This window comes from Gavia stellata, chromosome 10, assembly GCF_030936135.1.
Source record: "Gavia stellata isolate bGavSte3 chromosome 10, bGavSte3.hap2, whole genome shotgun sequence".
Lineage (NCBI taxonomy): Eukaryota > Metazoa > Chordata > Aves > Gaviiformes > Gaviidae > Gavia > Gavia stellata.
In genome coordinates, this window is record NC_082603.1 from 23,740,924 (window position 1) to 23,754,646 (window position 13,723).

General features: G+C 60.7%; 1 protein-coding gene across 1 annotated transcript; it reads left to right on the plus strand.

Annotated features, from left to right (window-relative positions):
- The first annotated feature begins 430 nt into the window (after positions 1–430).
- TIE1 (tyrosine kinase with immunoglobulin like and EGF like domains 1) lies at positions 431–13,244 on the plus strand. The gene is made up of 23 exons (XM_059821801.1): positions 431–508; positions 1,003–1,290; positions 4,571–4,681; positions 4,790–4,945; positions 5,043–5,174; positions 5,480–5,620; positions 5,829–5,957; positions 6,335–6,480; positions 6,667–6,811; positions 7,068–7,226; positions 7,420–7,557; positions 7,652–7,942; positions 9,012–9,302; positions 9,809–10,002; positions 10,224–10,434; positions 10,581–10,691; positions 10,802–10,992; positions 11,120–11,233; positions 11,343–11,413; positions 11,667–11,707; positions 11,830–11,926; positions 12,188–12,287; positions 12,592–13,244. Exons 1-23 carry the CDS (start codon positions 463–465, stop codon positions 12,661–12,663), a joined length of 3,375 nt encoding a protein of 1,124 aa, XP_059677784.1. The 5' UTR covers positions 431–462; the 3' UTR covers positions 12,664–13,244.
- Positions 13,245–13,723: the final 479 nt, after the last annotated feature.

Consider the following 13,723-nt stretch of genomic DNA (forward strand, 5'->3'; position numbering starts at 1 on the left):
TGGGGCATGAGACCCCCTCCACAGCGGGCGAGGAGGGGGGTCAGGACACCTCCTGGCCAGTCTGGAGGCTCAGCATGGCTTGGGGAGCCCTGAGCACGCAGCTCTAGCCCTGGAGGGGTGAGCGCCTGCTCCCTGGGAGAGCTGCCACCGGGCAGGGGACCTCAGTGGCCTCTTCACCACCAAACCCCACTCCTGAGCAGCCAGGTGGCCACCAAGCAAGCGGAGACGGGGGCACCTTCCTTGCTGTGCCCAGGCTATGTGCCAGAGGAGGCGGTCCCAGCTCCCCCAGACTCTGAGCAGCAGGGCGGAGACGAGATGGGGGGCACGGGCAGGTAGCAGGGGTCCTGAGCCACCGCTCACGTGGAGCCTCTAGGTAGCTGCGGCCTCCGGCTCCGACCCCCGTGGCTGGGACATGCCGGGGATTTTCTGACCTGTGCCAGATTTGAGACACGCTCCAAGGACATGGGACTCCAGGTTTATCTTCTGCTTCTCCTCCCACGGCTGGCAGGTAAATCGATCCTTTCCCTCTGCCCCAGGGAGCAGCCCCCGCCCCAGGGAGGCTTGGTGGGATGAGGCAGCTGCGGGAGTTCAGTGGCGCCATCGGAGCAGGGTTTGGAGGGAGGAAACATCCCTTTGTGATCGGCCATTTGGAGACCTCAGAGGCCGGCAGTGCCCTCCCCTGCCTGCCTCTCCCTGGCACGGGGCTGGAGCGCGGGCAGCTCACGGGAGGAGAGGGGCCCCAGGACCCCCCTCCTGCTGCACGCTTGGCTCATGGTGAGGGGCTGAGCCCATGGGGATCTGCAAAAGGAGAGTGGAAATGCCCACTGTGCCATCCCGGTGGGTCCGCACCCGACCTGGCTGTGCCCTGGCTGTGCCTCCTGGGCTGGGAGTGGCAAAAATGTCCTGGAAAGGGGGTGACATCTGGGTGACGGGGTCTGGCCCTGAGGCAGATGGCTGTGCCCTTGTCCAGTCGTGACTTGCCCTCGTGCTCCCCCACCCCAGGGGCCATCCTGGACATCACCCTGATCGCCAACGTGCAGAGCCTGTCCCACTCCGACTTCTTCCTCTCCTGTGTCATGGGGGAGCGCGACGTGAGCTACCTGCAGATCGAGCGGGAGAACAAGATCGTGATGACACACCCCAAGATGGGCTTCCAAAACTACCGCAACCGCAGCAACCACGTCCAGGCCAGGGGCTTCTCCATGGCCGACCTGGTGGGGATCCTCTACTGCCTGGGGCGCACCCCAACTGAGCAGGCCCAGGTGGTCTACGTGCACAACAGCCACAACGGTGAGCAGCTGGGTGGGGCAGTGGGCAGCCCCCCGCCTGCCAGCTGGGTCCGCATGGGAGCTACCTGCCCTGCGCCTCACAATCCTGGCACCAGCCGGCATGGCAGGGGGAGAGCAGTGACCCACAGGCTAGGTTTGAGGTCTGCTGGCACCGGTGGGGTGGAGAGGGGAGGGATGGTCAGCTGGAGGAGTGCGGCCGAGCCCTGTGGAGGTGGAGGCGTGCGGGGAGAGGTGGCAGCGCAGGCAGCCGGCTGGGCTGGGAATGCTGCCCAGCAGCAGGGCAAGGTCCTAGAGGAAGCCAGGCACCCTTGGAGGAGGCGGTGGGATCCGGAAATCATTAACCAGGGTGGGGGGCAGCCCATGGGAGCTGTGCCAGCCTCGTGCCCCCACCACGGGCTCCTGGGGAGGAGGTAGCACTGGGGAGCATCCCCAGCAGCCTCGCAGGGCGCTTGCCAAGCACCATGCTGCAGCAGCACGTTGTCGCTCCGGCGGTGGCGTCTCAGAGGCACTGCCAGGGTGCACCACAGCCTAGGGCGGTGCTGGGCTCTTGTCCTCTGCTCCCATTTGGGGCCATATAAGCCAAAAGGGCCTCCCTGAGCCAGCTGGTGGTGGCAGGGATACTACCTGGGGCAGCGCTCTCCCACACTGTCCCCCCAACCTCCGCTCGCCCATGCTTGAGACTTCGCAAAACTATTAGGATTGAAATTTTCTGTGATAGCTGTTTGCCTCAGGATGCTGTCTAGCTTTTATTTATAAAGTTCCAGCTAAAACAGTCAATCTTTTGCTGAGAATGAGACAAGGGGGATACAAATTTCCCTGCCTGTGTTAAAAGACAGCTTTAGCATATTGTTTTGAGGAGCTCTAGTATTTCCAAGCTGAGGGGAACAGAGGCTGCTGGTAGGGTCCAAGCATCCCCCAAGGAGCAGGGACCAGCCTGCATCCTCGGCCAGAGGCTGGACCCAAAAATGGCAGCGGTCCTATCGGAAACAGAGCCAGCCGGTCTGGGCAAACAGAGCGGCACAGAGGCGCTGAGGGAGGAAAGCAGAGGCGCTCTGCACCCCCAGATATCCCCCTGTATAAGTCCCGAGGGAGGTGACAGCTCTGGGGTCCTGTTGGGGTGGTGGGGCATCCCATGGTGGGAGGATCCCGGCCAGCCTGCTGCTCCTGGGTCACCATCGCCAGGCCAAAATACCACTGTGGAGGAGCTGGTCGGTGTCCAGGTCCAAGCCCTTGCGGGAGTTACAAGTGCCAAGAAAGTGTCTTTTTTCCAAGTGCCAAACAAGCTGCTGTTGCTCTGCTTAGTTTAGAGAAGGAGAAGTAAAAATAAAAAAAATGAGGAAGATGGATCAAAGGAAAAAGTAACAAAAAAAATTACATCTTTGCAGGGGGAGGGAGGGCTGTGTACAGAACCCACCAGGGAGACTCAGCGCGTATTGTCTCTCTTGTTAAGCCCAAGATCACACCAAAGCAGGCCAGGGTGATGAAGCAGTGGGTGGAGAATGTTGCTGGAGGAAAGCTGGCATCTCCCAAAAGGTCATGCACGAAGAAGAACACAGGAAGGATGATAATCTTTGAAAGTTTTGCTGTAAAAACAGACCAAAAAGGTCATGAAGAACAATTTTGGAAGGGTTTAAACCTGGCAATGACCTATTTTTTAGAATACCCAGAGAGGCCATTGCAGAAAAAACAAAAATCTTTTATTTTTGCATCCATGTGCATGATAAAGAAGCTGGGGAAACTTCTCAGGCGATCTGTCTAAAATGCCAGCACTGATAGCAGGAGACAGGTGATGAATAGCAGAACGGAGCAAGGCAGCGTTGCCAGGCTGCGCTTGCCGTCATCGGGGCTGTGCCGCTGCCTGTGGGGCATGAGCAGAGGGCGGGCGGCAAGACTGCTCACGGGATGCCAACCTGTCCTAAAAGCTTTCTGGGTTGGGAGTTACAGGCCTGTAAACCCAAATTGGAACCAGGCAAATTAGTAGAAACCATAATAAAGAGCAGAATGTGTGGTTATGTGGTACCTGAGGAAGAGGCAGCATGAGTTTGCAGTGGGAGGGTCTCTGGGGCGGCAGTGGTGAGGATGCTGTGGGTGACCTGGCTGATGCTGTCTGCTTGGGTTTCCAGAGAAAATTAAGAAAGTTCCCTTTCAAAGGCTCTTTGGGAGCAGCTCTGCACCCAGGGGGTGGCAGGGGTGATCTCTGCATGGGTAAATAACAGACTAAAAGAAAGGGAGCATGAATAGGAGTTAATTTGTGGTTCTTGTGATGCAGGGAAGCCCCAACCGGCGCAGCACGGGGTCTCTGCAGGGACCTGTGCCACTCGTTGTGGTTACAAACAACTGAAGAAGTGGCTGTGCCAGCTGCTGCCCCGAGCTGCCCGGGGAGGGATGAGCTCTGCGGGGCGCTGCAGACACTGCTGAGCGGTGGTGGAGCGGCAGATAAAATTCAGCGTAGGCAAATGCGAAGTGCTGTGCGTGGGGTCGTGTCAGGATCTCAGTCCAGCGAGTGAGACAGAGGGAGACAGGACTGGGGCCACATCTGTGTGCCCTTTACAAGGGACTGCAAAGTCCGTGGTAGAAAGATCCCAGCTACAGGGATAATACCTGACTCAGGAAGCTCCTGGGCTGCAAACCGCTGAAAGCACGGAGGCGAATCTGAGGAATTACCGGGACGCGTGACCTGCCGTGGCCTTCCCCAGGCATCCGCAGCATGTGCTGCTTCCTCCCGGCCCCCGGGCTTGCTGGGGCAGGACACAGGGCTGGATGTGCCTTAGCTCCAACCTGGCGTGGCTGGTTTTACTGTGTGCAAGCTGGCGTGCAGGCAGGCTCCGAGAGCCAGCACTGGCCTGTGCCCTCTTTTGTGTCTGTTCTGGCACGCCCAGGGCTTGGTTTCCCAGGCCTTAATGTATTTATAGCCCCATTTGTGCTCAAAGCTGGGCTCTGGCTGACTCACATTAACACTCCAAGAGTTCATTGCTGCTGCACACCCCAACAACAGGGAAATCAGGAAGACAGCCATGACAAGGCCACTGGTCCCATGGGCTGGCGTGCAGCCCTCCACATGCCTGCTCCCCCTCACTCAAGGGGCTCGAGGGGGTCCCAGCTCCCGCGCAGGGTGGATGGGGAGACGTGTCATGATGTCCCAGCAGAAACGTGTGGTGGGTGCTGAGCTGCGCCAGAGCCGTGTTTTGGGATGGCTAGTCTGGGGGTGCCGGCGCTGCCCTTGGGTGCGAGTACTCTGGGGGCTGACTGCTGCTCAGCCTGCTCGTCCTCCTCCTCCGCAGCCCACCTCTTCCCAGTGAAGGCCACGCAGTCCGTGAACGTCGCCGAGCCAGCCACCTTCTCTGCCAGGGTCCTCAAGAGGAAGGAGATGGACGTTATGTGGAAAAGAAATGGCAAGTGGCCCTGAGAACAGACATGGGGCCGGGGCTGCTCCCAGCCAGTGCCTGGCACCGGCCCCAGGGGGGTGTGGGGGCCCCGGGTCACCCTCTGCCCCCTTGCAGGCACCTACTATCAGACCACGGACCGGGGCGAGGTGAGGGGCGATGTCGTCACCCTGACGCTCCCCAGCGTCAGCGTGAGTGAAAATGGGGTCTACAGCGCCACGTTCATGGGTGACAGCCCTCTGTGGAGTGCTTTCTACCGCCTGATCGTGAGAGGTGAGCAGGGCCCCGGCTCCCTGGGACACAGGGACAGGCGGCTGTACCCTGCCCCTCGGCCTGGTGCCACCCCGCGCTCCCTCCTCTCTCGCCGCAGCCTGCCCCGCGAAGAAATGGGGACCATCCTGCGAGAAGGACTGTCCTGACTGCCTGAACGGCGGTGTCTGCCACGACCACGTCGGCGAATGCGTCTGCCCTCCTGGGTTCATGGGCACCCGCTGTGAGCGAGGTAAGTGCTGGGCTGCCTGGCAGCAGGAGCTGCCCAGGGCATGCACAAGGCTCCCACTGCACCCCCAGACCTGGGTACCATGGCCAGAAACTCCACGTGCATCCCCAGCACCTCCCGGCCCAGAACCCCCTGTTTCTGGAGCAGAGCAGGACCATCCACCTTCTCTGCAGGACAAGGACAGCTCCCCTGCCTGCTCAGGGTGGCGAAATGGGGCTCGGGGCACCCAAGGCCATGCCGTGCCATGCCATGCACAAGCGACGCATGGACGAATGGTGAGTGAGGACAGATGACGTTTGTTTTTCCAGCCTGCCGGGAAGGCCAGTTTGGCCGCAACTGCCAGGAGACGTGCCAGAGAACCCAGGGCTGCAGGGGGCTGAGCTTCTGCCTGCCGGACCCATACGGCTGCTCCTGCGCCTCGGGCTGGAGCGGCTCCCGCTGCAGCCAAGGTATGGGAATATGGGCATCCATCGCATCGCCCGTCCAGCCTGGGCTTCCTCTGGGGCCCGTGCAAACCTGTCCTGCCCTGAGAGTCGGCGTGGGCTGAGCAGTGCTGCTGCCTGCACCAGATGCCCATGGCCTCTGCCGCCATGGTCCTGCGCCGTGCCAGCCCCAAGCTCTGGCCGAGTGCAGCAGTAAGATCTCCTCTTCCCACAGCCTGTCCCCCAGGATACTATGGCCCCGACTGTGCCCTGGGATGTGCCTGCCGAAATGGAGGCAGCTGTAACCGCTTCAGCGGCTGCGTCTGCCCTGCAGGCTGGCATGGGCAGCACTGCGAGAAGTCAGGTGAGGCTAGCGCGGGGCCACGGCGGGTTTCTGTCCCTCACCCTCGGGTGTGCTCCAGCTCCATCCTCACTGGTGACTGGGGGAGCCATCGGCTACGGGTCTTGCCATCTGGCTCAGCAGCCCCCCTTGCCTGCAGAAACCCTATGGAAACCAGGGTGCTGCAAGGGGACCATCTAGTCTGCCCTCCCAGGATTTGCTGTGCCGAGAGCATTGCGAAGCCCAGCAAGTAGGGTGGGGATCGGGGCTGGACTGCAGCACCCAGCACCAGCCCCCCCGGCACCAGGGTCCAGCTGCAACTGGGACTGGGGAAAGGTGCCAGCCTCTCTCACACCTGGGGAGGAGCGGGGCCAGCCCTAACGTCAATTTCTCCATGCCAGACCGGTTCCCCCAGATCATCCAACTGGCCTCAGAGCTGGAGTTCAACCTGGGCTCGGAGCCCATCGTCAGCTGCGTGGCCACCGGCAACCCGCTGCCTGCCAGCGACAGCGTGGAACTGCGCAAGGCTGATGGCACCGTTCTCAAGGTACCACTGCTTGCCTGGCACCCGCTCCCCACCACCCCACCGCCATCCCTGCACATCGGCCCCCACCTGCATTGCCAGCTCCCCCAAAAGCACCCATTTCCCCGCCAGTCTGCTGGGCAGCTCCAGGCCAGCACAGAGAGCTGGGGGGCTGAGCCAGGGGGCTGATGGCACCCTGTGTGCCCACAGCTTATCAAAGCCATCATCGAGCCGGGACAGATCACCTGTGAGTTTCAGGTGCGACACCTGACGAAGGCAGACACGGGGCTCTGGGAATGCCGGGTCTCCACGACTGGGGGCCAGGACAGCCGGAAAATCAAGGTCAACATCCGAGGTGAGGAAAGGGTGGCAGCACAAGTGGGACAAGCCGGAGCTGCTGGGGGAGGCTGACAGCACGGTCTGGCAATATCAGCCCCCTGCCCCGCTGGACTGGGTGGCACCCGTCGTGTGCCGCAGTGCCAGCAGACATTTGGGTGGTGATAAAAGACTTCCCTGACAAATCTGGAAGCAGCCAAGAGATGGTGGATGTCCCCACACTCTGCTCCTTGTTGCTCCCGCTCCCACTAGTGTCATTCCCTCCTTCCCCCCAGTGCCGCCAGCACCCCTGAGCCCCCCCCGGCTGCTGGCCAAACAGAGCCGCCAGCTTGTGGTGTCGCCTGTGGATTGCTTCTCTGGCGATGGACCCATTGTCTCCATCAAGCTGCTCTACAAGCCCAAGGACGACACCGCAGCGTGGTCATCCATTGTGGGTACGTGTTTGCTGGGGGAGGAGGGACACAGATAGGACCTAGGCAGGAGGGGAGAGCTGCCCCAGCCAGTGAGGGTCTGGGCTGGGCAGAGGTCTCCATCCTGGGTCCCCTGCAGTGATGCCGAGGAGGATGCCAGTGGTGAGGCAGAGTGTGGGTCATGGGCATGGCTTTGACATGTCCTCTTGGCCAACAGTTGACAACAGCGAGAACATCACCCTTATGAACCTTCGTCCGGTGACCGCCTACGTTGTCAAGGTGCAGCTGAGCCGGCCAGGGGATGGTGGGGAGGGCAGCAAGGGGCCCGAGGCCATCATGGTGACCGAGTGCCTTGGTGAGCCCCCAATCTCCCTCACCCATACTCTGACCCTAACACTGACCCTACCCCTAACCTTGCACATGAGGTTTTGCTGCCTTTTTGTTCGCAGAGCCCACAGTCAAGCCTGTGATTGAAGGTTGGTCCATAGAGGAGAAAAACACACTTCATGTCAACTGGAAATTGCCCAGTAACCATGAGCCAGCACATGGGTTCATCGTCCACCTCTTTGACTCTGCGAGGCAGCTGGTCTGTGAGAAAAACATCACATCCATCTCTGTGCTCTCTGCCCGCATTGGAGACCTGGAGTTCAACAAGGAGTATGGGCTGGAGGTGCTGGTCTACCACTGCACCAGCCTGGGGCCCCCCTCCGACCTCTACAAGGTCATGATCAACAGCAAAGGTGGGTCCAGCAGCGCACAGGGAATTATTACAGGGAATTACAATGATAAATCAGTTCTAAATGTAATAGTAACCGTCCCCAGGTCCGGCTGCTTCTGTATCCTGTCTCTGATAGTGCATGAACAGCTGCTTGAGGGAAAATGGGCCCTCCATTCCCCCCTAGATCCCGCAGCCTCCAGCACCAAGCACCTGAGAAACATCCTAAACTGAACATGACATTCAGGCCATCACAAGTGATGCTCACAAACAGAGCTGTCCTCCACGCCCTTGCCCAAGCCCTGGTGGACCTGTCTATACTCATGGCCTTTACAACACCCTTTAGCAACAAGTTTCTTGATATAATTATACATTGCATGAAAAATTTATTTCCCTTTGGTTCACTTTAACCTCACTGCCTGATAATTTTGCTGGACAGTCACTAGGGCTTGGGGAGATCTGCAGCCCCTCCCGGGGAGCACACACACATATGCAGACCCCTGCATGGGTGGGAGACTGGGAGGTGGACCATCAGCCTGACGAACATTTCTGGCAACCAAGGGGGAAGGAGTGCACAAGGCCTTCAGTGAGGCTCAGTGCTGGCCACTACACGTTGGGAGGGCTGGTGGGCATCAGGCTTGGAGGATGTGAGGGTTTCTCCGCTTGCTGCTTGTAAGACCTTTGTGTGATTTGGGGATTTGGGTTTAGGGATGTGGGCAGGATGGAGAAGGCTCAGAGGAGGTGGTGGGAATGATAAGATACTCAAAACCTGCTGTGTGTGAGGCAGGGTTGAAGAAAGAAAGTATCCCAAGAGCTAGTTAATACAGAGACATCTAGCTTGATGGTCCCTGAGGCTGGGAGTATTTGTGGGTACAGTCCTACCCCATTGTTGTACCCAGAGAGCCACTCCCAGCCCTGGGGTCCATGTCCACCTCCTCCTGCGTCCACCTAAGCACAGGCTGGGGGGTCCCTCAAACCTGGCATGGCTTTGGTTGCCATTGCCATCCATGAGGTCCAGTCCTCAAGCCAGCGCTCAGCCTCTGCAGTGCCAGGAGCCCCACCCTGGGGCTGACACTCTCCTCTCCTTGTCCCAGGACCCTCCTCCCCACGGTCCCTCTCGGCAGAATCTGTGTCTGACACCGCCGTCAGGCTCTCCTGGCAGGTCCCTGAGTACCCCAATGGGGGCATCACCAAGTACATCGTGGAGCTGCAGCAGGTGGGGGGCACCAGCGAGCCCCAGTGGATCGACACCGACAGTGGCGCCGAGACCACCAAGATCATAGGGGGCCTCAATGTCAGCACCAGCTACCAGTTTCGTGTTCGTGCCAACTCCCACGTCCCGGGGGAGTGGAGCCAGCCCGTGAAAGCCAAGACCCTGGGGGATGGTGAGTGGGGTATCCCAGCAGGCAGGAGGCTCATGGCTCTGCTGAGGCTTGGGCTCAGCATCTGGGTCAGCAAAGAGTGACCAGAGCAGCTCTGAAGCAGCAGCCCAAACCCAAAACACTTCTGAACATCTTCAGAAATCCTGTTCCTCCTAGTCCTGATGGGGCAAGGGTGGCATGGTGACAGCATGGCACCCACAGAGTGGCTTTGCCTTGGCCAGAGGGTGACATGGGGCTAGAGGAGCAGGCCAGAGCTGGCATGGGAGGAGCTGGTGGCTGGACCCAGAGCTGGTTGGAGGTCCAGAAACCGTCAGGTTTGGCAGCAGGGCCCAGGCAGTGACACCCTCACCCCTGTGCTACTGTGGCCTCGGCAGCTCAGGATGCATCTGTGGTGTCTTCATGTGGTCCCAGAATGCTGGGAGAGGGCTGTGGTCTCAGTGCTTGGCCACCCATGCAGCCTAGGCAGGGCTCGGCCGTGGACCACGACCCTCCATCCCTCCTTTCGGCAGGAGCGCTGAGTGTGCCACCCAGCCTGGGCAGCCAGAGCACAGAGCAAGCGGGAATAGACCAGCAACTGCTCTTGGCCATCGTCGGCTCCGTGTCCGTCACCTGCCTCACCATCCTCTTTGCCCTCCTGGCGCTTTTCCTGATCAAGAAGAATTTTTTCCACCGGCGCCGCACCTTTACATACCAGTCTGGCTCGGTGAGTGCCGCCTGCCCCACCAGGACCGTGTCCCCAGCTCCCCACATCCCAGCCCGATCCAGGTCACGCTCCGTAGCCTCCAGTCCGGACACAGCCAGACCTCACTTCCACATGGAGAGGGTGCGGAGCCCACCCTTGCCCACGATGCCTGCCCTGCTGGGACTGCCGCACGGGCAGAGGGGTGCCCGGTGCCTCTAACCTCACCTGCTCCCATCTGCCAGGGGGAAGAGACCATCCTGCAGTTCAACTCGGGGACCCTGACCCTGACGCGCCGGCCCAAGCCACAGCCTGAGCCTCTCAGCTACCCCATCCTGGAATGGGAAGACATCAAGTTTGAGGACATGATCGGGGAGGGCAACTTTGGGCAGGTCATCAGGGCCATGATCAAAAAGGATGGCCTGAAAATGAACGCGGCCATCAAGATGCTGAAAGGTGAGCGGTGCGGGGAGGTGGGCTGGGGGACACGGCTACATCCTGGGTGATGCTCAGGACTGAGGAGGGGCAGGAGCCATCAGCGGAGGAGCAGAGGAAGGGCCCTTGTTGTAGGACTGAAGCATCCCTCCCTTCTTTGCTTCCAGAATTTGCTTCGGAGAATGACCATCGGGACTTTGCTGGGGAGCTGGAGGTGCTGTGCAAACTGGGCCATCACCCCAACATCATCAACTTGCTGGGTGCCTGCGAGAACAAGGGTGAGGGCTGTCCCCCTTTCCCCTCTCCCCAGCCCCACAGCCCCTGCCAGGTTGTGTATTCCTCTTTGCTGGGGAGAGCCCCACAAGCCCAACCTCCTCCTGCCCCCCAGGCTACCTATACATCGCCATTGAGTATGCTCCCTATGGAAACCTCCTCGACTTCCTCCGCAAAAGCCGAGTCCTTGAGACGGACCCGGCCTTTGCCAAGGAGCACGGCACTGCCTCCACCCTCACCTCCCAGCAGCTCCTCCAGTTTGCTTCAGATGTGGCCAAGGGGATGCAGTACCTGAGTGAGAAGCAGGTACATCCCCAGCAAGCCCCCCAGAGCATCCTTCCCCTGGGGCCTGGGGACTCCCCATCAGGGCACGAGACCCCTGAGGCGAGCAGGAGGGAGTGTGTGGCTCCTGCTGACTGCTGTCCCCTTTCAGTTCATTCACAGGGACCTGGCAGCCAGGAATATCCTGGTGGGAGAAAACCTGGCCTCCAAGATTGCTGACTTTGGCCTCTCCAGAGGGGAGGAGGTCTATGTGAAGAAGACGATGGTGAGGCAGGAGCGGTGGGCAGGACCCTTGCCATCAGTGGGAATGACCCACTATGCCGGGTCTGGCAGGGCATTCCCCCTCTCCTGACGGTCACTGTCTGTTTCCCCAGGGCCGCTTGCCAGTTCGCTGGATGGCCATCGAGTCCCTGAACTACAGCGTGTACACCACCAAGAGTGATGTGTAAGTCCTGCAGGAAGGGGCACCAGGGCTGGGGCATGGCCACAGCTGCCTCCATACCTCTCCGGGGTGATCAGTGAGGCAACGCTTTTGCTCTGGGTGCTGCAAGAGCAGGACGTGATGCTGATGCATCTCCCTGGGGAGCTGCCAGCTCGGCCGGAGCCCTGGATGCCCGCTCCTCCCTGGGCTTTGCCCCGTGCCTGTTGGCAGGGCATGGCTGGGGGCTCCATCACAGCCTCATCTCCTGCCCTTTCAGGTGGTCCTTCGGCGTCCTGCTCTGGGAGATCGTCAGCTTGGGTAAGGCTCTTCTGTGTCCCCTGCCTCCACTCGGGTCCCTGCAGGTCTGGTCTTCCTGCAGCTCTGGAGGGGACACCCAGGGACTGTCCCTGCCACAGCCAGCTCTGTGTCTCTGGCCGCAGGAGGAACGCCATACTGTGGTATGACATGTGCCGAGCTCTACGAGAAGCTGCCCCAGGGCTACCGCATGGAGAAGCCACGCAACTGCGATGACGAGGTGTAAGTGGGCAGGGAGCCCCGCCTGATGGCGGCACCTGCGTCCCCCTGACTCCACTGCCCCACGGGGCTCCCGCCAACATGTGGTAGCTCCTGCCTGGTTCCCCTCTGCACTGTGGCTGGGGGATGAGCTGGGGACCCACACCCCAAACACCCTTCCTGGGCTTTAGTTTCCTGCCTGCTTCCCCCCCATCTCCCACAAACAGCTTTCCTGCCCCCTCTCGCCCTGTGCACGCTGAGCCGCTGCCGGCTTTCTGCCCCCAGGTACGAGCTGATGCGGCAGTGCTGGCGTGACCGCCCCTACGAGCGCCCGCCTTTCGCCCAGATCTCCATGCAGCTCATCCGCATGCTGGAGGCCAGGAAGGTGAGTGGCGGTGGTGGCAGGGCTGGGCGCAGGGCACCTGCATCGCCCCGTGCTCAGCGGGAGGGATGCCCACCCTGTACGGGGCTTTTCTGAATGCTGGAGCATCCCTTGGGCTCAGGGGTGGACATGCAGCAGCAGAACCTGTGTGACCCCCCACGCGTGGGGGTAACCTCAGCATCACGTTTTGGTTGTGGGGAGCCCCATCGCCTCCCCCCAAGGTACAGTGCCCACGACCGTGCCAGTGGGGATGGGAGGTAGATGGGGACACTGTCACAACTGGCTCCTAACCGAGGTTCCCCTGCAGGCCTACGTGAACATGGCCCTGTTCGAGAACTTCACCTATGCGGGGATCGATGCCACCGCCGAGGAGGCGTGAGGCGGCGTGCTGGGACAGTGCTGTGGGGACGAGGGGCTGCCCGTCCCCCGCCGGGCCTGAGTGGCCGAACGCCAGTGCCCCTTTCCGAGAGCGCCTTCCCCGCAGCAGGACTGTGCCATCCCCTACCTGGCTGACAACCCAGCATGTGCTGGCTACGCTGGCACATTACCAGCCACCAACATGGCCCCACGCTGCTGGGGGACGTGCTGGGATGGCCCCCAAGGACAAGTGCCAGCAGGGTGTTTGCAGCAGAGCAGGCAGGAGAGTGGCTCTCTCAGGAGCCAGGGTACTGCCACCTGAGCCCACGGACACAAAAGCCCAAATTTTGGGACGAGAGGTGAAGCAGCGACCTGGCAGCTGCCTGCCCTGCAGGTCTCGGCATGTGCTGGGGCTGAAGTGGTGCCAGCAGGGCTGCAAGCATCGCTGGCGGCATGGGACAGGGTCACCCCGGTGGGTGCGAAGGGACAAGGGACAGCCTTGGCTGTGCACAGCCTCCAGCTCTGTGGTAACCCTTTGGAGGTGCCAGCTCTGCCTTACGGACAATAAACATAGTGCAACAGGCAACCAGGTCTGGAGGAGGGGAGATGTGGTCCCAAGTCTGCCCCCTGACAGCAGCAGGGAACAGGATGTGGGGCCCGGATGGTCTGCTGCCATGGTGGGCACTTCTCGGGATCCTGTCCCTGTTGGGGCCCTCTGATGATCCCCAGGGATGCCCCAGCGCCCCCAGACAAGCCCCAGGTCTTATCATACCATGGGGATGGGTTTTCTTAGTATCCAACTGAGATCTCCCCCCTCTGCAATTAAGACTTTGTCCTGTCCCCAAGGGATATGGAGAACAGACTATGTCCTTCCTCTGCAGAGCCACCTCTCGCATGCTTGAAAACTGTTCCTGCAGCTTCCCCTCAGCCGGCCGCTCTTCATGGAACGGATGGCCCCACTCCTCCAGCTGAACCCTCTGCAGCTGTGCAGCTCCACACCCTTCCCACCCCCGCCAGCTGGCGCCTGCCCGGCGCTGTGCCAAGACATAGGGTAACTTCCCGCATCTTGCAAAGGGACTGTC

Excerpts from the sequence above, each read along its gene's own strand:
- TIE1 (XM_059821801.1), top strand. The coding sequence starts at position 463 with ATGGGACTCCAGGTTTATCTTCTGCTTCTCCTCCCACGGCTGGCAG. Across the intron at positions 4,682-4,789 it reads CGTTATGTGGAAAAGAAATG|GCACCTACTATCAGACCACG; the intron begins GCAAGTGGCCCT and ends GCCCCCTTGCAG. Across the intron at positions 11,708-11,829 it reads CTGGGAGATCGTCAGCTTGG|GAGGAACGCCATACTGTGGT; the intron begins GTAAGGCTCTTC and ends CTCTGGCCGCAG.